The sequence below is a fragment of the Protomyctophum parallelum genome (assembly GCF_964188405.1).
Source record: "Protomyctophum parallelum genome assembly, chromosome: 12".
In the NCBI taxonomy this organism is placed as follows: Eukaryota; Metazoa; Chordata; class Actinopteri; order Myctophiformes; family Myctophidae; genus Protomyctophum; species Protomyctophum parallelum.
Genome location: NC_139712.1, coordinates 36,060,012 through 36,080,772, shown reverse-complemented (window position 1 = coordinate 36,080,772; position 20,761 = coordinate 36,060,012). Strand labels below are relative to the sequence as shown.

General features: G+C 41.7%; 1 protein-coding gene across 1 annotated transcript in view; it reads right to left on the bottom strand.

Moving 5' to 3' along the window:
* Window positions 1–12,759: 12,759 nt before the first annotated feature.
* dipk1c (divergent protein kinase domain 1C) overlaps window positions 12,760–20,761 on the bottom strand; it is a 57,143-nt gene continuing 49,141 nt past the window's right edge. Inside the window, exons 7-9 of the mRNA XM_083778778.1 lie at window positions 20,232–20,396; window positions 15,181–15,255; window positions 12,760–13,787 (exon numbers count right to left, since the gene is read on the bottom strand). Coding sequence (XP_083634904.1) covers window positions 13,572–13,787; window positions 15,181–15,255; window positions 20,232–20,396 — 456 coding nt within the window. The 3' untranslated portion in view covers window positions 12,760–13,571. The remainder of the gene's footprint in view (window positions 13,788–15,180; window positions 15,256–20,231; window positions 20,397–20,761) is intronic.

Sequence of the window (20,761 nt, the reverse complement as noted above, 5' to 3'; positions counted from 1 at the left end):
GAGCTCTGAGCCATGAGCCACTGCTTGTATCATAGGGTAGCCGACCGTCCCTTGAAATCAGGAACGGTCCCTTATTTGGAAATGAAAAGAGGTGTCTCTTATTGAACTGATAAGAGAAACACGTTTGTCCTTTTTTGGGGGGAAATCAATTAATGACACTTATTATTATGGCAAATAATAATACATTCTTTACGATAAGTCTGCTTAGACAGTACTCAAGTAGGCTACATGTACTGTACTTAATTACTGTCTGTGTCCACAACTGGGTTTTATCATTCCTGACATCAAAGTGGTACTCTTTGTCCAATAGGAGAACAGGTTGAAGGTTCTGGGTTTGCTCAATTAACGCTACCTCCGACAGGAAGCAGGATTCTGCCCCAGGTGCATGCCGGAATTACAGACTATGACTTAATTTCCTGTTTGTTGTCTTAGTAGAGATTTAGTAGGGTAGTGAAGGGAGGTCCCATTGGGACGGGCTTCAAGCTCACTCTTAAGCAAGGCTATGTTTTTAGAAGCCTTTAATAACGTTACGTGACTGTAACTGTATCACATATTAAAACAATAAAAAGCCACCAAAACGCCGAGTTTCGACACACCACTGCGTTGTCTTCAGGGCGTGTTTAGAGGACCGTCACTGCCAGTTCAAGTCCTTTTGTACTCCATGTGATCACCTGTGTGTAAATCACAAGTCGACGCTGCAGTTTTAGCCTACAAATGACATTAAGACATGCCGAAATCAAAAGATTGTCAATATGTATAATGTAGAATCCATTCTACACTTCACCTATTTACTAATTGAGACCGAGGTATACCATAGCATCAAACGAAAGAAAATCCAAAATGTCTTTCTCTGATGACTCTGAAGGAATCTATTGAGTCTATTGCCACCTCTAACTGATTTCTCTACTTGCTCTATTCCCTCCACTCTCAGCAGGCTGTCATTGCCATTATGACAGCTTTGGAAATGACATGCCATAGGGCAGTCATCATTATTTTTTCTAATGGCATATTCTTTCTCTGCTACTCGTGTGTGTGTGTGTGTGTGTGTGTGTGTGTGTGTGCGCGCGTGCGCGTTCGAGCGTGCACATGCACAGATCTCTTATCTGATGGTAGTAGGAGCTCAGCTTCCTGCCTGTATCAACCTCACTCAGACTGGAATGTAACGAAGGATTCTGACACAAAGATTAGATGAGGATGCACGCACGCACGCACGCACGCACGCACGCACGCACGCACGCACGCACGCACGTGCTGTGTTCATTTAAATCTCATAGTGCATTTTAACAGCGGGCGACAGCCAGACGTATTTTCCGGAAGTGCGTTATGTGTCTATGGGACCCGGCAACTACTGGCGATAGCAGACGAAGAGGAGATAGTAAACGCACCTCAGGCTTAAAAGCTTAGTTTATACTCCATAGCATGATGATGTTGCTTGCCGAAAAGAACACAAATCTACAAGCAACCTCAAGAACTTCCACATAGACCTCAAAGCTTGGGAAGACAAGGCAACAGACAGGATGACCTGGAGAAACCTTGTCCGTGAGGGTGCTGCAAGATATGATGACGATCTCCGCCATGCTGCACAGGACAAGTGCAGACTCAGGAAGGAGAGAGCATCCAATAAATCATCCAATAAACCGGTCCAACCCAAACCCACCACTACATTCACCTGTCCACACTGCACCAGAGTAATCGGGTCCAGAATTGGCCTCCATCGCCACCTGACGACCCACAAGGACCAATAAGGAGGACAGTCATACTCGGATACGAGTGACCGCCGATGATGATGGTGTGTGTGTGTGTGTGTGTGTGTGTGTGTGTGTGTGTGTGTGTGTGTGTGTGTGTGTCCATGTGTGCACTTAAAGAGTGTGCACGTGCACGCACGCGCATCCCAGTGTTGACTGACTGCACACAATAAATAAATACAAATCAATGTATCTTGGTGAGACAGATCGAGAGAACGGCTGCACAGAATTGGCTGAACTACTGGCTTCGAAACGGCTCTGTAGAAACCAGTGGGTGACATCATGTCCCCTTAGTCCATATTTCTGTCATAACAGTCTATCTATGTTCTGTGCTATTGTTTTGCACTCTGTATATATTGTAATGGACAGTGTGTTGTCTTGCCCTTCACTGTAGAGAGGCGTGTCTCTATAACAGATTCAAAACAACGAGTCGTGACTTTCTCCACTCCAACGGAATGCTGACATCATCTCGTGGTTCCCTTGTTTTGTTGGTTTAAAACAACACCCGAGGTCTGTGTGTGTGTGTGTGTGTGTGTGTGTGTGTGTGTGTGTGTGTGCGTGTGTGTGTGTGCGTACGTGCGTACGTGCGTACATGCGCGTCCATGACGTGCATGTACTGTAATCGTCATACAATTTGTCCTCACTTATAATGTTCATTATAAGATTCTGTCTACTCACTCTACTCATTATGGGCCTCGTGTTTGGACAGTTCAGACACCTGCCTATCGATGGGGATTCTAACATAGGCCTATAATAGAAACTACAACCTTACCCTTTTCTGCTCCTTCAACCGATTTAAAACGAGAAAATGTCTGTATCATTTTAGATTTTTGTACCGCACTGCAAGCTTGCACATATGCAATTTTTAAAAGTTTTTTGAAAAACCTTACTAATTTAGAAGGCATTTGTTAAAATGTAAAAGTGTGAGAGAGCCACGGGCTTAGAATGATCCCGTGTCGTTGAACACGCACAACTCAAAGGGTTTTTCTCGTGGAATGGAACCGTGACTCAAGCACAGCAGCACGGGTCACATGATCTAAGCGTTCTGAGATCAAAGGCACAACACTTGGGCCTCATAATGAGCAACATGGCTGACCTTTAACCCCTGATGGTCTGGAAACCTGACTCCATTCCCTACAGCCACACATTAGACTACACGTCAACGAGCTTCCTGGGGCTACCGTAACGCTACACCAACAAGTTAGTTTGACCTCTGACCCCTAAGCACTGACCCAAAGTAACCAAGTGCATTTACTCAAGTAGCCTACTGTACTTTCAAAGTACAACTTTGAGGTACAGTACTTTAATTGAATGTTTCCATGTTTCCAATACTCTTAGTCTATAAAATATTCTACGTTTTAATCCACCACAATTATTTAAAAACTTGATTTACTATTCCTTTTCCATAATCTATAAGCTCAGTTTTTAGATTTGCTTTTGAATGTGTTTTGGAAATAAAATAATGTATGACAAAAATATGATATAGCTTCAAAAACAAATGAGCTGTGCTTCATCCCAGAACTCTTGTAGCCTATACCTTTACTCAAGTAAACTTTCCAGTACAGTACTTTCACAATTGCAACTGGGCAATTCTATATTGTTGTATTGCTACTTTTACAACAACAAGTAACAGTAACAAATCTACCTATGAGTACTCGACCCCTAAGGTCACATGTCCCCTATGGCGATCTGCTTCCCAGAGGACTGCGGGCAAACAACAAGGTGACCATAATTAATGCCTTTGATAGCTCCCGACTATCATGTCTTCAAAGGGACATTTCGTCAGCGAGCCACTGAGCCGTGCACCCTGTTGAGAGCGAAGAGGTTCAGATGGATTCAGTCAGCTTCACACATACTGTAGTTGAGCCTTGAACTAGTAAAACATGCTACAGTGCATGGGCTAGGTCACCGTTTTCCCAGACACTGGGTCGGGACCCATTTGTGGGTCGGGGACAGATTTTGATGTGTCCCTTTATTTTTTTGTTTCCTTTATTTGTTTTTTAATTATTATTTCAAAAGAAATGTATGAATTAAAAATAAAATTCAATGACTTTTTGTCAGTAACTTCATGAAGAACTCAAAGAAATAAATCTAAGAAATTCCATGAATTAGAAAACAAATGTTTACGACGTAGCGAAAATGCAAAACATTTGACCAGGAGTATCTATACTTTGCCTCAAGTATAGGCTACTGGAGTTGAGAATACTTTGTCCACCACTGGAAATTAGTCATGGACAATCCAGAACATACTTCCATACATGTGTGACTTTGATGCACCCGACACATTTATATGCTCTTTGTAACGGACACTGTGTGGCTGATTGTGATTGGCTGCAATCAGGTGGAGCAGCTGCTCTGATTAGAAACAGGGGAATCAATTTGTACCGGAGACGCACACATCTCATCTTTCATGTGAAGTGTACTTCAATATGTTGTGTGTGTGTGCGTGTGTGTGTGTGTGTGCGTGCGAAATGGCCCCACAATTATATAGTTGCATTCGAAAAGCAGACTTGTCCAGCTCTTCACAATATAAATTGTTTTATAGTTTACATTAGGGGAGTTAGGCTAACAAATGGGAAAACATTCAGATTGTGGTTTGGTTACCCTGAAGAAGAGAGTTCTTATATGACTTTATTCTTGATGATAATATGGGATTTTCAATAGAAAACAATTCTGTGACCCGGGGGGGGATAACAGATTGACACAGGACTTTGATACTTTATTCATTTCTCCTATAGCGTGTAAGTACCTTACATTCACTCTCTTTTTTGAAAGGAGCACTTTCAACCTTATCTTCATATATTTGGTCCTGGCTAATGCTTAATTATACGATGGCACCATTTCTGTCGATTCATTGGTGGGCTATGAGAAACCTGCCTACCAAATGACATCATCGATGGGGATTCCATGCTAATAATAAACGCCAGCCTTTCTTCTTCCTGGAAAGTTAGCATACTGAAGCCATTGTTCTTTTTATCAATACAATAATAAAACGTTTGATATCTGGTTTGAAATGACCAAACCTGCCTAGTACCTACCTTTCTGAACGGTCCACAGTCCTATAGACAGAGACAGAGACAGTAATGAGCATTATATTAGTGAGGAGGAGCAGTTATATGAGATATAGGTTGAAATTCAACATAAATCAACCATTTATTTTGTGAGGACAGGGAAATTGTCCCGACAATATGTTCGTTTCTCAATTTCTACGATTCTCACACATGCATGCACGTGTGCGCCTGCTCGCACATACACACACACACACACACGCGCGCACACGCACACACACACACACACACACAGCATGGCCCCTGGCTGGGAGAGAGACTGCTAATAGTGTGCAGTTCCATGCATCCAACCAGACACTGATCACTTCCAGACGTGATCTGGACCACCATTAGCAGATACCTAAGCAGATCATCTAATCGCCCCGGGGGTCCACCAGGCCATGGCTGGATTAGGGACATTGCAGCTGGAAAGGAACAGGACTATTTTCTGGTAATTGCTTTATGCAGGCGATGGCTTCTCTTTTTTCATTCTAGTCAACTGTTGGCTAGAACGGGCACGCACGCACGCACGCACGCACGCACGCACGCACACACACACACACACACACACACACACACACACAAATTTTCAAACGTATAAGGTTTCTGCTCTGTTTGTATATACAGCAGGATTATGGACAGATCACTACATCTGTCTCCCACCCTGTCCATCACATAGCCTACTGTATATACGTCTTTTCACTTTCACCATCGTTCATCCACCAGCCCCCTCCTCCCCCTCCTCTCTCTCTCTCGGCATTATATTACAGCCAGGTGACCTTTACTGTACTTATCTCTCTTTGCAGCCTGCCGTTCCTGATGTTTCAAAGATGTGGCCAATTTCCTGACATCTGGCACAGTTGTACTCTCTCCTCTCCTCTCCTCTCCTCTCCTCTCCTCTCCTCTCCTCTCCTCTCCTCTCCTCTCCTCTCCTCTCCTCTCCTCTCCTCTCCTCTCCTCTCCACCTTCCTGCAGTGATGCACACATCAAAGAGTGTGTGGTTTTGGAGAAAGTACTGTATCCTGTGGTGTGCAGGAATTTTAAGTATTGCACAAAATTTGAGTACTTTTACTTACTTATACTATTTCCATTTTCCAATACTTTGTACTTCCAATACATGTCAAGGAGGAAAATGTTGTACATTTTACTCCACTAGTTATTGGAATACTACCTGTGTACTGTCCGACTGTCTGGCTGTCCCAGTTATAACTCAGGCGCTGTTTGACTGCATGGCCTCAAACACGGCGCTTGAAAAATGGACCCCTAAGCTGTTTAGCTCGGCTAGGGTGCTCTATGCAAAACATATCACTGGTTAAAACCTCTTAAGCCCCAATCCCCCGCCGGCGGGGGCAGTGGCTGTCCACCTCATGAACAGCTCTCAGAGGGTAAATGGGGCTGGTCAAGGTCTCAGGTTCCAACTCCGATATTTTTTATTATCCCTCCTGGACCCCCCTGGGGTTTAAGAGGTTTTAAAGGACTTACCGGTATGTCTCAGCTGGATTTAGAAAAACTGTAGTGGTGACCCTACAGGTCTCCCTTAAAACAAAGCAATCAGACGACTGCAGTTGATTCAGAAGTTCAGAACGCTGCTGCTCTTCTTTTGCAATTTTCCCACGTGTGGTTTTTCGTTTCCATGGCGACTGTTCAGGGTTTCAGATGACAGCTCAACATTAATATCTACACCTATGATGAGTACTGAACTGTACATTTGTCTGTCTGTCTGTCTGCCCGTGTTGCTAAAATGTTATTCTAACCGCATGCACAATCTGTAAAGCCCTAACCGCAGTTACCGCACCAATGCAACTCCTTTTAAGAATATGTCACACCAATGAAACTCCTTGCAACTGTCATTGTGGACAATGGTTCCGTTGCATGCAACTATATACACTATTCGTGAGTAGTTGTATGGCGAATCATTGGTGTGGTTTGGGCCTAACACAACTGTGGTCGTTGTATTTGGTCTCCCTGCTCTTCTATTGAGACATTTTGATCCTGTGGCCCACCAGTGGGCCCTGGCCCACATGTTGTAAACTCAATGTCAGTATAAGAGAAGGTTTGCGTAAAGTTTCCTTCGACAGATAATCAGCTCCATGTGTGTTGGCTTCTGTAGTGGCACCGTAGAAATATCAAACAAAACCAACAACCACAATTAAACACAGAGGGATTCAGTAGAACATAAACTCTGATTGTCAACTCATCAAAACATCTTGTACTCAACCCCAACACATTGGCTTAATGAGCCCTTATTGCCTTATTCAAAATAAACATTCCAAATCAAATACCAATTCACTCTTTGAGATAGTGGGTTTATGAGTTTCAGGCAGTACTTATCGAGGACCACTTTGGTAGTATCATCATCTTTTCGTAATCTTTTTGTAAATGCCTCCAAATGCAGTGGAGAAAGCGCAATATTGTATCAAAAAAGTAAATGTCAGTTGTTTTCCCAATGCAATCTTACGGAAGCAGTGCTGCACATGTGGACAGGGATTGACTGGCCACAGGCTGACTAAATAAGCAATTTAACCCTGATTTAAGCGATTGTTACACCCTGCTAAACATTTTCTTTCTAAGTTTATCATCTGTAGCTCTTTAGAAATACTTTAACTTTTTGGATACGATACCTCGAAAAGGGTTTTCTCCACTGCTTTTGGAGGGCTCGACCCTATGCAGGGATACCGTGTCATATGGAACCTCTTCTCAGAGCTAACAGCGGAGTGTGAGGTTCCAAACGGGGCTAGCAGCTAACCAAGCTTTTACCGATATGTATTGTATTGTATAATGTCTTACTGATGCATTGAGTACAATTTGGGGGAACCCCCGGTATTTGACGACATACCCCCAGTTGGCTGTGGCTTTGTGTGTATGTCTTTTACTTTAGCATTTTGTGATGACAGTATGTTGTATAACATGTATAATCTTTTGAATACAGACATTTTACTTGTAAGAGCATGTTTGCACTACTATATGGAATTGCTACTGTGACTAAAGTAACAAATCTCCAGTACCGCCACTGTCTAAAGCTGAGGTGATGGCATGTACAGTACTATAGGAAATGGAAGGTGTGTTAACACACACACAGTACTGTATGTAGTTTATGGTCTGAAAACTGAAGAGGGGGTTAACAGAATGTAATATTATAACCATATGTCCTGTGGCTGAGCATTTCAATGGTTTGAGGGCTTTTCTGAACCATGCGGTTTGTTGCATTACTCTACTGTTGGAGACAGAAGAGATTTAGTAATTACGCGTATACTGTAGCACGCATGTACACGTGCAAGCATGCACACAGATGCATTGCACATGCACACATACACACACGCCCACCCCCACACATGCATGCGCGCACACACGCACAGTGGAGACATTCAGAGTTAACCCTCGTCTCATCGAGTTACGTACACGCAAGTTTCAATCCAAGTTTTGAGTTTGTAAACTAACACACCACCACAGCCACGTGGGAGTCTGGTTGCCGGCTGAGCTGCACCAGGCTTTTCAGCGTGCATTTACGCATATACGCACACACGCACTTACTGTATAGATCCAGTCCTATTTTAAGTGAGCGTACTGTATGCGGGGCTCACGTGTGCTCGCAAACGCGTGCTGAAAAGCCTGGTGTAGCTTGGCCGTGAGTTTACATTGTGATGTGATTGACGTCTAATAAAATGACCCTGACCCCGTCCGTGATGGAAAGATGTTCTTCTCTCTTGTCTGAGTCAGAGGCAGCCTGCTGTGTGGTGAAGGATACTGGCACAGGTTTTATAGCTTTCTATTATAGATGATTATAACATAGGAATGAGTACGAATCTTTTTACTATAGATGATTATACAACAGGTCGTTTTGATCACTGTCGTGGTTTTTCATAGTAATCTGCGACCTACAGTCACAATTATTATTATTATTGAAACATAATATGGAGATACAGGGTTTCTGCCCGACAGCAGCTCTCATGCTTCCTCGTCTCTCATTCAGCATATTGATCTGTCCAGATCAGAGAGGAAAGTCTCTCTACTGTACAAAGTGTACATCAGCTTGACCGTTCAGAATCATTAGGTGAACTGCAGTTTCATTTCAACGTTGGCAGTAAACCAACGTTTTAGTCCACTGGTCATTGTGGATGGATGTCCTAATGCACTACTAGCCACTTAGTGGTTTACAAGCCAGATAGTAGAAAATTCAAGGCATAGGTAGGACTAGATATGATCTTGGAACTTGGACAGCACTTTACTTCTAGAGGATTTATATATATTTTTTATGATTCAAATCTTTATTGCTTTTTCAATTTAGTTTCACAAACAATTAAGACAACAAACGAAACAAAACTAGACAAGAAAATAATAAATACATTACACAACAAAATCTTTACAGAAAAGATAAAACAATACAGACAATACAATCAAATAATAATAAAACAAATTAATAATAAAAAAGGGAAAAATAAATGCCATTACACCTGGGTAATATCAATTTACACTGTATTCACGGAAAACAAGAAAGAAAAACAGACGTTGCGCTCACACCACAATGGGATTGACAGCAATATGCATTATGTATCCTCCCCATTTCCGTATATATTTGTCCAATCTGTCAGACCTCCTATATGCCATTTCTTCGTATGCTGCAACCTTGCCTAACTCCACAAACCAGTCATGAACCGAGGGACTCCCTGACGGGAGGATTTATATTAAACATGTTGCAACACGTTGTGAGCTTGTAGATCAGCTGCTTTTGGTGAAATCTGCCCCCCAGAATAGGGAAGGTGGACTTAAAGTGGTTAGAAAAAGAAAAGAAAAAAATCTAATATAAAGTAAAATTGAGGAAAAAAAGTGTGGGATCGAGTGTGTGTTTGTGTGTACTGTAAGGGGGTTTGGCGGTGAATTGTCATTCCAAAACATAATGGATGGGTTTCATAATGCTCTATAGCTATACTGTATATTGCTACAGTGCTACAAGCCAAATAGTAGTGCATTAATCACTAATAGACATAGATATGGGGTTGGGGCATACATTACTGCTATATAAAACCTAGACAGAGATTATTTGGTGAGACTCATCTCAATAAATCATTTCTGTATGATTTATCTTGACTTACCGTAATATGGATTCAGAAACAACATCTCACCACAATATGAGACAAGGAATCCAGAGCATAGTACTTGAATGCTTTCCTTAAAACACTCATTTCCAAAGCGGTCCTCTGTGAAAAGGGGGATTGTTTGTCATTCCAAGCCACACGCAAACAGTTGCCACAAAATTGTCCAGAATGTCATTGCAGCTGCAGCATTTAAGAGTTTAATTTCCCGGAACAAAGGACACTAATTGGAAACACTAATTATGTTTTGTCACGGTTTATCTTTACAAATTGCTTTTACTTGCGTGAGTGTGTCTCACACATGCACGCACGCACACACACACACACACACACACACACACACACACACACACACACACACACACACACACACTGTGTGAGAATTGCAGGAGTATCAGTTTTAGTGCTACAATATTATACTAACTGTTTTTATGAATACATTTGCTTGTGTGAACGGTGCATAGCCAAATAGGATAGGACTACACTACTCTATGTTAATCATTATGGTGGTACTTGGAGAGCCACGTAGATAATACCCAGGGTAACGACCAGGGTTGACATGACTGCTGGTCACTTTGTATATTGTACGTCCACAAGACTCCACATAGGTATTTGTGGGACGTCGTCTCGATCGATGCCTGTGTGTTGGTTCCCACAGTACAAGCTTTTTGGCCGGTCACTTTGTGTATATTGGGCGGAAACCTTGTATGTCCACCATAAGGACCTCTGTTCCAATGGATCCAATGTAGTTATTATTTACTCTCAGGCTCTTGTTAATTCTTTGAATTTGTTAAATATTTATAAAACCTACGCACAAACGTACCACTTTTACGCAATATGTTATGAAAATAGATCCCCCAAGGAGGAAGTATAGGCCTACTAATGTTGCTCTGGAGAGAGAATTATAGAGCTCTCTGGTGGAGCTGTTGCCCCCGCGACCCGACTACTGATAAGCGTTTGAAGATGGGTGGAAGGTCATTAATGTATTCAATTATGATGAAAGTAGTAGGTCAGAGAGGCTTATTGTCAGCCATGGAAATAACAAGGTTTTGTATGGACAGGGACGATTTAGTTTAGTGGTTGTATGTTATTATTGAATGCCTGTGGTTGAGACATACAGTATGGGACAACTCACCGCCGGGTCAAATTCTTGGCAGAAGTGAGATCGCAGAGTATTTATTTGAAAAATGACGCGTTTACTGCCGCTTTATACAGCAGTTAACTGCGGTTTCTGGCAAATGCAATCGTTTCAAATCAACCACTGTGTCAACACGCAAACACTATCGGGAAGGGATTTGGAACCTGATCTTTTTGTAAATATTTTGTTTGTGTGTGTGTGTGTGTGTGTGTGTGTGTGTGTGTGTGTGTGTGTGTGTGTGTGTGTGTGTGTGTGTGTGTGTGTGTGTGTGTGTGTGTGTGTGTGTGTGTGTGTGTGTGTGTGTGTGTGTGTGTGTGTGTGTGTGTGTGTGTGTGACACGGACGGACGGACACTAGACAGACAGATATAGACAGACAAAATGTGTAAGAAAGTTTATCTTGGTCTAAGAACTTGAACCAAGTCAATCTCTTCCTATATGAACAAGAGTCACCCTGGGTTTAGCCTGGCCCAGCCTGAGTGGTTTCTAGAGGGGCGGGTGCCAGTCGAAAACAGGCGGTGGATCCTATTGGTTCACGTCACCAAATTTGGAGTGATGCCCCTCTGCACTGTTGGTTAGCAAAATACTAGCCTGGGCACCATTTCATTTCGGTATATGATCCGGGCTGGAGCCGGATGATATGCTTACAAACAGGAAGAACAGGCGGCGACAACTTCCTTTTCCCTCTCAATAAAAGCTCTCGCTTACGAGAGCTTTTATTGAGAGGGAAAAGGAAGTTGCCGCCGCCTGTTCCGACTACAAAACAATACTACAACATGACGTAACCACATCATCCGGCCCCAGCCCGGATCATACGGACTTTTGAAACAGAGACCAGGCTTTCCTCCGAGGCGGTGGAAAGCCTGGTGATGCGAGGTTAGCAAAATACACGGAAGTGGGCTTCCTATGCCAAATTTTCCAATTGGTTTCCCCAGGCTTTATTTTTGAGCCGAATGCGAACGAAAATGAAAGCCTGGGTATAGAGGCTACCCTATGGGTCCACCCAGAGTCATCCAGCTGCGCACACCGCAAACATTCACACAACCACATGGCTTTGACTGATAAACTGCACTGTACAACAACACAGGAAATCACACTAGGTTTACAGTAGCATGTCTGTTTACACAGGCTCTGCTCCATGATTATATAGAAGTCTTTTGTTCTCAGTCAACCTCTGATCTCCCAATTATGAGGGCTTCATTCTCTCCCCACAGTTCTGACTCTAAATCTCCCAATTATAAGGGCTTCATTCTGTCCCCACAGTTCTGACTCTAAATCTCCCAATTATGAGGGCTTTATTTTGTTCTCATCTCAAGTGTGCAGTGGTTGGAGGTGGTCTCTTCCATTTAGATTGTTAGACAATTAGTAATTAGTTAGTTGGCAATGTCATTACAGGTTTTTCAAGCAGACAGGCGCCGCTATCTTTATTGTAGTTCGGACATTGTTGCAATTAACCCTTGTCATCAGGAAAGGGAAACAATAGACACAGAAGGTACAGTTCTTAGCTTTAAGCACTTTTAGATTCTTTCTTTACATTGTGTTATTGGAGGTGCTTTCTGAGAGACATCTGTCTCACATTCTCACAAATAGTAGTCCTATAGTGATGAATTAAGGAGAGAAAATGACAAAGCTGCGATGTGACGATCAGCAACCAAAGGTTAACATGAAACACTAAAGGCTAAAAATTACTTATTTTTACAGAAATATCTTCAGTTCTGGAGTCCAAACATTCAGCTAATCTTTACAAGTGACATTGAAGCACAACATGGGCTCGGTTCCCCACACAGACCTCCAGACTGTTCTCCTTGGTTCCTGCATGACAGGAGCAGCCTGGCTTCCAGTTCAACTCAAAGTTCTCTAGAATCCATATCAGTTACCACACAACACGTGAGGGTGATCCGTTTTTCAACAGCACACACATTCAGGTGTGTGCACGAGGCTGGATTCCACCCAATGAGAGTTACGTGTACCTGGCACCTCCATGGGGGCATGTCCTTTGGAAAACATCTCAGTGGAGCCCAAATGTCAAGCTCTGTGGAGATCAGGTAGAAGTGATCGTGGTGCTCTTCCCTCCATAGATCCATTTGGGTTTACACATTCTTACGTACTATAGTGACGGCTTGGGGCTAAATCTGACCACCCATCAACGTTTGACAATTTACAACGGTCCTGGTAATCCTGCCCAAACTGGAATGCAGAAGCACCATACTCACCCCCAACTCGTAGTAGGCTAGAAACACTTAAAACAAGGCAAGTGCACCTGCCTTGGCCTCAATGCATGCTCAAGTCTGAAGTGGACTTGAAGTCCACTTCAGCCGACTCAGTACCGCTTAAGTTCCGTACCGATTGCATACAGTTTTTCAGAATCGTTAATCCTCACGTCCTCATCAGGACAGGTGATGTCACAGGGCGTCTCATTACGTAAATGTTGACGGATGGTCAAATCCATCCCAACTCATTAACCGGTTGATGTCAACGGCGTGAGAATGCATTATTTTGTTGGAACAGCCACGAGGTCATTCATTGTTCAAAGGTCAAGGGACGTGAGCGCTTTCAGAAGTTGAGGGCGGTGTGGGTGTGTCCTTTCCCTTCCCGAGCCCCTCCTCCCTGGCTCGAAGCCCCTCCCTCTTGGAGGAGGCGTGTCAGAATGTCCAGGAGGCGCTCGTGGATGTCTTTGCCCCTCTCCTCTCCTCTTTCGTCTGACCCCTTCTTCTCCTCTCCTCCTCTGCCAGCCTCTGAACACTCCTGCACTGCTCTCTGCAGCTCCACCTGGTGGTGACATTAACAGTTACACCACGGGACAATACACTGTTCTGTTATAACCAGTAAGCTGCTCTGCTCTGACGGCAGACTGCTGGGCGAGCGCTGGCGCTTTGACATGGGAGGTCAGATCAACATGGAAGGAATTCTGTACTGTTCTGTACTGTACAAAAATTTGATTCGGATATTCGTTTTAAAAACCCACGTGGATTCGAGCAATTCGAGCCATTCGGATTTCGGATTTCAATTCGAGCCATTCGGATTTATTAATAATTATATTTACACCAATACAACCTGAGACATAACATTTAAGATCGCATTGCTGGCGCAACTCTCTCTCTCCACGCATTGGTGCTGCTGAAAACGGAGTTGGAACGCAACGCATGCATTCTCCCTTCTCCAGTAAAACTTCACAGACATTTTTATTAAATGAGCAATCCTACCACGGCACACCACTTATCAAAACGAGGCACGGAGGCAGTATTAAAACACTGCATTGCTGCTGCTACCGGAGCCGGCACCACATTTCATCCTTACGCATTTTATTTATCTTTTTATAATTTCCTGAAGGATAAAGTCGCTTCATGATTGAAGATTGATGAGTGATAGATCTGTGTGTTGTCTAAAAAATATACTCTCCCGTCTGTCCGAAACAACACCGAAGCAAAGCCTGTCCCAGATTCTGATCAATAGATAATGTTGACGGAAGATTTCACCAGCGTACACCCACTGCGCAAAGAACGTAAAAGGCTCCCGCGGCCCCGCCCGCCCTGTGCTCACTACGCAGCCTGCGTAGTGCCTCGAATAGAGTACGAGGCAGCTGATTTATTTTTCAATGTATGCCCGTGTCGGCGTGTCGTGTGGCAAATATAACTAATCTACAAGCTCACAAGTCACAACGCGTCGCTTATCCATGGCACCGTCTCGCGAAAACTAATAATAATAATAACTAAAAACTATTTTGTATTATTCTTTTTAATTCGAACCTTAATTTTGTATATTCGGTTATTCATAAAAAAAATTGATTCGAAAATATATTCAGATATAGAATATTCATCGGCAGCTCTAATGAATAGGCCTTAATTTCCGGGCCTGTTGAGAACTCTTCACTTTGGGGCAGGCCCGTCTAGAGTTTGAATGGATGGATGGATGGGGAAGGATCAACATAATAGACATGGGCATTCCCATGTATGGGGATTCCCTGCTTCATCATAGAAGAGGATAATCCAACATTTATAATAAAATAATGCACATCGCACAGGAACTCATTCATGAACTGGCATGGTTGAGGGTTCTATTCCCTGTCTGCAGTGAATAGAACTGACAAAACGTTTACAGATGCAGGGGATATATTTCTAATTCTAATAGCTGTGTTATTCAATGAAGAGAGATTAAGCTATACCTGGAGAGGGAGGCCTGCCTTGGCCCCCAACAGAGTAGGAGAAAACCATGACCTGAAGATCTTCTCACATATAACCTGAGGAGAGTAGAGGAGAGCATAAACACATGAAATAAGTTGCACACATAAGAAGAGATAAACCCACATGCTTGCATAGTTGCATACACACAATCATCGACCAGAAATGTCCAAAGTCAGACCCACAGGCCAGTCATGGCCCGAGTGCAGATTTTATATGGCTCCTTCCTAAAATGTATTATTTATATCCCGCCAGTATAGTCATGTGAAATTCCTATTGTCGAATTATATATGGATGTACGGAAAGTATTATTCAGAATTGGTGGTAAAAAGATATAGTGGGTCAAAATGATTGATCAGCTGTTCCACACTGATAACTGCAAGGGACTGAAATGGGTCTAACAGGCGCATTCCTTTGCATGCGACCACTCTGGTAGGGGGTTGCTTATCTGATCTTGCTGTGAGAAGATGTTTATGACTTCCACAGGCAGGCAGAAACTTAGTCACAGGACATGTCTGTATAGGCTAATAGGAGCCATAACCTGGTTCTTTAATTCCTTTTCTTTGATAATGTGTCCTAACTAAGTAACCTATTATATACTGGGTTGGTAAAAGCCCAGATAAATATATGTAATGGTTTAAACAGTTAATCTAGACAGTGTGATCTAGAGATAAGCAGCAGCTCACATGACAGAAAGTGATGGGAGCTGTTGATCTGATTGGTTGCCAAAGCAACTCTCTCTGGTCTAGTACATGAACAGGAAGATTGAATCTCCAGATTCATCTAATACCATCATGATGACAGAACCGAGCAGAAGGCCAGCGGTAACTATATGATGAGATATGATTTGTGCATTATTCATAACTATGTTTTAATGTGTAATATGATAATTAGATTGTAAGTGTTATTGTGTTTATTTTCTCCAATTAATAATCTTGAATGGTAGATTTAAAACCACATACTTGCCACATACCTGGCACACACATTACAAAGTGAGCATAGTGGAACCACACAAAGTGGAATAGCCTACCGCACACATGCACACTTACCAAGTGGAACCTCAGAAAGAGGAATACCGCTTATGTTTCAATATAACTACACTTCTCCAAATGAGAGCAGGGTTAGGTATTAGACTTTAAGGGCGTGCTAAGCACAAATCCAGGGTAGGCTACTAGTATCAGTCTGCGTGGGGAAGTCTGAACAAACGTGTGAATGTTGATATATGTGTTTTATGTTTAAGAATGAACTATTAAAAACCCTATAAAAAGCATGTTTGATTCGTAAAATAAGGAAGTTATTGAAGCATTAAACAAATCAATTGTGCGTATTAAACCTAGCTAAATCTGCTTGTATTCTGGGGAATTCGGATCCCGGCAAATCTCACCGAAAACCGGACACATACTGTATATTGAAGTATGCTTTTAATCTGGGCAGATAAACTGCTTCTCAATAAAATAACTGCTTGTTCCTTGTTCCATTCGTGCCCCCCCCCACCCGTCAATTTTATCTAGGCCTACATTTTTGTAGTGACCTTTTCGCACCTGATTATGGCTTCACTGCCATTAGAACAAAATACATTGTATTGGACTGTAAACATTAGTTTTTGTTCACAGCACAGATGAGTGGCTTAATCACACTTGACTACACTGCCAACAAAAGACCATTGATATAGTCTTTGTGATGGTCCACAGTATGACAGATGCAGTGGGCCCTAAAGTATTTTCATATTTTCCAAAAACGGCCCCCTTTGAAAAAAGTCTGGACACCCATGGTGCTTCCATTCTATGTGGACGTACAATGGAGAGGTCACCACAGGTCACCAGTGGTTAGCAGAGGTTACAAGGGCTCACTAGAGGTCATGACCAACGTGAACCCTCAGATGGATCGAAAGCAAACGGAGCATCAACAGTTCCTCTCTGGTCTTCTCTTGTCCTTCGTTCTTCTCTACTCTTCTCTCCTTCTCTTTCTTCTGTTTCATGCCTCATTTGTTTCTTCTTTCCTTTCATCTTAAATCTCTCCTCCACTCCCCCTTTTCTCTCCTGCCCTATTTATCTACCAGCCCATATTTCTTGAACCGTAGGTCGTGTGATCAAAATCTTTTCCCCTATGCATGGATTTTTTCGTTTTGCTTTTTGCCTTTATTGATAGTTATTAGTGAAGACAGACAGGAAAGTGGGAGGGAGAGAAAGGGAGAGACATGCAGCAAAGGTCGTCATGGACGGGACTCGAACACGCGACACGCTGTCAGGCCAGAGCCTATTATGTGGCATGCGTCTGGACCACTTGGCCAGTGGGCACCCCACTGGATTCCTTGGATCCTGACGCAACTCCACATATCTAAGGCCCCGGGTCCATTTGTACCAGACTCGATTTTCCGCCATTTCACGCTTTTCTTCAAAACACACTTTTTGCTACTACCTGCTCTATAATAAAAATGTAATAATTACATTGTAATTGAATTCAAGCCACTGAAATACCGATCAGTCTTTCCCAAAGACGGAGCCATATTTGGACGCTAAACGTACAACCACACCACGGAATATAGCATCGGAGACACATCCGTGTGACCAGGTCATCGGTGACATGTGATACCACGTCCAGCCTAACCGCCCAGTGATGAGACTCTTGTCTATATATGCAGTCTCTATCTTCATGGCGATGATGGTAGCGGAGGCCTGCAGAGGTTGGGTTACGCTCATTGTTTCCGTTTGGTGGACAGGAGGATGACAGCGTCACACTGTGATGACAACTGACCAGCTCTCATTACTATTGTGTCTCACCTGTGGAGGATACGGAGCTTCTGTTGACCGCGTTTTACAACTTACTGTGTAAACATTTCTCCTTGTAATAGTTCAGACATTATCATCATATTTCAAGTCATGCATAAAAAATAACTATGATTCCGATAATAATTAATTAGTGTTGTACTATTGTATTGTACTACTTATTATGAAATTATTAGAAGTGGCCCGATCATTATTATTATTGTAGCAGTTTAAACTAAGTAATGGCTCATGTGAAGATTTTTTAATAACATAAATAATAAATATAAATCATATTAATCATAAGATTGATGAATATTTGTACTCAGTTAACACATTAACCTTATGCTTCTTATTAATTTAATGACAATAATAATATGTTTTATCTACAATGTACTTTACATTTGAAACAAATCACAAAGTACTGTTACAATAATGTGTATGTCAAAAACAGTATAAAAATGACACAACTGTACAAAAAATGTTTAGCATTTAATACGTGCCTTTTCCGAATAAAAATAAAATTACAGTTCATCCCCCGAATGTCTTTAGTTTTACATTAATTACTTTTATATTAATTACAATATAATGTAATGTAATTCAGTGCGACAAAATGTAGGGTGGGGACAGTGTAAATACTAGACAATTGAATTAAATGCTACAGACTAAATCATTGGATTCATGGATTTGGTACAGAGTGAAATACGCTGTGATAATTTATTTACTCGTTAAACAACATGTAAGGTCAGAGTAAATGTCACGAACGCTCGTCAACTAACGGCGGGGTAAATGGTCACGTAATTAGAGACAAAGAAGCACTATTAATTGCTACAGTGTAATGAATCAGTCGACAGCATAAATGAGTCCACTTTGAAAACTGTCAGCGCTACGGCAAAACCAAGACGTCCTTTATTCTCACCATTCTGAGGCATTTGAGTTATTTCTTATATAATTTTACCCATGGCGATTAATTGTTGCACAGATAATTGTGATTAACGATTTAATTTGAGGTTTTGGCGTTAATTAGAACATTTCTTTGTTGTTTTTAGGCTTCGTAAAAACATTCAGAGGGTAGATATTCACAAATAACACTAATATACAAATCTAGATTTTCCAATACTGTCAAGAAAAAAATATAGCAGATGTTCAAGAGCTTGTACAATTTCTTTTTTTATATCCAACATCTAACATTTGTATAAAGTGGTTAAATTGTTATGCTGTCTTAACAAATGTAGCTGTGGACCGCCTGTAATCCCCCCACTTTATGAACCAATAGTGTACAGTATATGGCGGTTGGAACATCTTCAAATAGGAATTAAAAACGGTTTTGTCGGAAACACAAAATAGATAATGATGAGTGTATATTTATAAAGCGAACCATATGTGGAGTAATTGTACATAATATAATTAATAAGTGAGTTAATTTAAATAGTTATAAATGAGTTCTACTGGTATGAATATTGAGGCCATTACATTAACAGGATATGAACCGCAGAATTCAAACAATTAAAGTAGATACAATTTTAGATCAATTATAGTATGTGTTCCTATTGCACGCATGTTTAAATGTGAGCATACCTACAGTAACACATCCGTGTAAATATGTAAAATATACCACTGCTGGTATACGAGCGTGCCTCATAATGTCATCGTGTGCCTCATAATGTCATCGTGAACAGATCATAATCATTCCACAATGCGCTGGGTGATTTGCAAAAGCAGACGACCTGTAATTGAGTGTTGAAGATATGTATTTTTTTGTAAGAGGGCATAAAATTATACAATGTTCTAGCAGACACTGTATACTAAGGGTTATCAGTGTGACCTCAACTCCTACGAAGTTAAAACAAAACACCCCATCGATTGATTGTTATAGGTTTTCCCCAAGACTACTTTTAGTAAGTTAATTAATTAAACAAGTCCTGTGCTTTCGTTTGAAATGTACCCATTCTACATACTGTGAAATAAAAACTTCAGTCAATCAGAAAAAATCATATATAAATGCATTGGGTGTTTATTGACTATACACACATTTCAATGCATTCATTTCTTTGTTGTTGTTGTTTTAATTATGTAGTGGTATGACCAAAGAGGAGGGAGTAGATTTAACGGACAGTGAATTACTGTACATGTAGGTAAATTCCTGTTTAAAATTTAAAAAGATATCACAGTGCAATGAATGCATAAATGAAAGGTGTTACATGACTCAAGGAAATAAGGAAATTAACACACTATATTACCGTCTACTAAATCCATAAAGGCTACCAGTATACCTGCAGGTTGGTGTTGGAGCGCTGGGGGCTGCACCTGCTCTTGACTCGGTCACACCTGGACACACAGTCGAAGAAGTTACAGTCCTCGTCACTGGTGCAGTTCTGGTCCAAGATGTCTCTCATCTTGGGCTCAAAGAACGCCATGTCCACATCTATAGCCACCACCTGAGGGGGGGAGGGGGGGAGAGAGAGAGAGAGAGAGAGAGAGAGAGAGAGAGAGAGAGAGAGAGAGAGAGAGAGAGAGAGAGAGAGAGAGAGAGAGAGAGAGAGAGAGAGAGAGAGAGGTTCGTGTTTAAAATACTTTCATTTTGAATAATGTTGAATTGTATACTTTTGACTCCACTACATTTGTAGAAAGATGAAGATTGAATTAACAAATTAAGCACTATTTCAATATTGACAATTTTTGATATGGTATTGATATGAAAAATGGCATCATTTTAAGTCAAGTATCCTTGACCGAGTTTGACACTTTGACATATAGTTGAGTCATATTTGACCAGGATACCATACGTTCACTCAAGTACCAG